Raw genomic sequence first — 2310 nt, forward strand, 5'->3', positions numbered from 1 at the left:
TAGATATTTTGTCATCTGATGAGTTCAGAGGCTTTTGGATCTCCTGGGCGGCAGATGGAACCATCGCTGCCGGTCGCGATGGAGAAAGCAGTCCGTTCATGCAGTGGCGGGACCCTAACCCGCTCGGTATTGCGTACTTCGGGTACTCAACAGGTTGGGGCAGTGCCGGAGAGTTTAGATTCCCCTGTCAGCCAAGTATGTGGATGTCAACTTATAATTAGTCAATGCAATTGTTGTATATGTATCTTTACATTTCACGCGTCGGTATAAAGAGCGCCCTAACGTTTTCATTGACATTTAGATCAGAAAGTTCTCTCGCCTGGAGCATTTGATCAGTCACTCTGGTCTTCCTTTAGTAGACTGACTCAGTTATGCTTATCACGTGACTTCTTTGAGGTATGACGTAAACACTGGGTCAAAATTAGGCGATGTCGGCCCCCGTCGTAGTCACACTTCGGAATCCACATGACAAGTCTCACTGGATCAGGCTACTGAAGAAGACCAAGGTGACTGGTCGAGAGCTCCAGGCGGGAAAACTTTGTTTTGGTTCAAAGGTTCTAACTCTAAATGTCAGTTGTATGATTAGGCCACACCGACTTAATTTTATGGATGACATCCTATGAAGACCCCTAAACTAGTGCGCGCGGGCGAATAAAAATAAAAATGTTAATAAACCACAGAAAAACAAAGCCCAAGTATTGAGAATTTGCCGCAGAGCATAGCGACGTATACGACAAGCCGGCTTTTTGCGGAATGTATGGATCGGCACTGTTCTTATGAGTTCTTGAATCATGGAGCTTCGCGTAGGTTGGGTGCCCGGCTCCCTATTGTCGCTACCTTCCATGGACTACCCAGGCCTGGAGACAGGCCAGAGCCTCGGGGGACGTGATCTTTTTTTTAGAACAGCCGAAAATCAATGCGCGCGCGGATGTCATACATAAACTTAAGTCGGCGTGGCCTTACGTGAAATGTTTTTTTTTGTTTGTTTTGTTTTCCATTTTTTTGTTCAGGATACTCATTACTGATGCCTTCGTATTACGGCTTTGACATCTACAAAGTACCCGTGAATGGAAGCATGATAAGTGCCAGTCTCCGCACCGCTTGCGAAGCCCAGGGGATGCAACCAGTGTGCCACAAGGCTAACGAAGAGGCGAAACCGGAAAACTGGTTTTCTTACTGCCAAACCATCCCGGTTGGAACGGAAGTATCATCAGAAGAAAAGCATCACGAAGTTCTAGCATATCATTTGTGTGGTTCCGTGCTTCCAAAGGCATGCGAGCCACTGCATGATACTTTTGTTGCTAGGCGGGGCTGGCGAACCAATGACGGCGCGTGCGGTGCCAGACCATTTGCATGGTGCAGCAATGGCAACAATTTCTACAACAAGCACGCTCTTTGTGCCAGAGGTATGTGTGACAATTTACTAATAGCAACATTGTTCTTAGATTAATGGATGGTTTTTGAACATGACCATTATTCGTTAACCGCAAAAATTGCTATCGAACGATTTAAAAAAAAAATACGATGTTTTTACCTTACCGGTACATGATAGCGAAATGCTAATTTTTATTTTCGGCGCAATTGTTACCTTCAATCAAAAAAATTCAGAATATATTTAGTTTGGAGACACATGTCCTGCTAGCTGGTAATGTCTTGAGAAGCATTTGCAAGACTGGGTACAGATGTGTTCCTATGTATATGATTCCCACTGTTAAATCGGCTAAACAGTGTTTTTGCGTAGATTCTGGGGATCATCATAATTACATGTACAATGCGACGTCTTTTTCTCTTTAATATTGTCAAACAAACTAAATCTTTAAGCATTACTGAGCAATAGCAAAACGTAACGGAACATCAGGGTAACAGGTTAAGCATGTTATATTTCATTTGGGTACATATAGAGTTATTGATAGCAAATTTATGAGTGTCTGCATAAGGTGTGGCTCTCCGCTTAGTTTCAGAGGAAGGCAGTGCAGCGTTCCAGGAGGAATTGACATACCACTGCACTGGTGACAAGCCGTCCTACGTTACCATGGCTACCAGCGGCACGATAACCAGTGGAGATAATGGGCGGCGGAACTACAGCAGCGACAGTCTGTGCAGCTGGACCATCGAAGCACCGTCTGGAATGGGCGTGTCACTGACCTTCCTGACATTTGACCTGGCCGATGATGGCGAATGCCTATCGGATTACGCCGCGGTGTATGACGGGAGCAGCCAAAGCTCTGCTCTGCTGGGCAGGTTTTGTGAGAGTAACCCTGGCGTTGTGAACAGTACGGGCAACTTGATGCACGTTACCTTGTCACCAAC

General features: G+C 45.6%; 1 protein-coding gene across 1 annotated transcript; it reads left to right on the forward strand.

Moving 5' to 3' along the window:
• Window positions 1-7: 7 nt before the first annotated feature.
• On the forward strand, window positions 8-2293 carry LOC109470296 (cubilin-like; the record flags this gene model as incomplete). Its single annotated transcript, XM_019769212.1, has 3 exons — window positions 8-195; window positions 1011-1406; window positions 1956-2293. Coding segments are annotated over exons 1-3 (831 nt in total), but the record flags the coding sequence as incomplete, so codon positions are not given.
• Between the last annotated feature and the right edge of the window lie 17 nt (window positions 2294-2310).

This window comes from Branchiostoma belcheri, unplaced genomic scaffold, assembly GCF_001625305.1.
Source record: "Branchiostoma belcheri isolate BF01 breed outbred unplaced genomic scaffold, Haploidv18h27 scaffold22, whole genome shotgun sequence".
Lineage (NCBI taxonomy): Eukaryota > Metazoa > Chordata > Leptocardii > Amphioxiformes > Branchiostomatidae > Branchiostoma > Branchiostoma belcheri.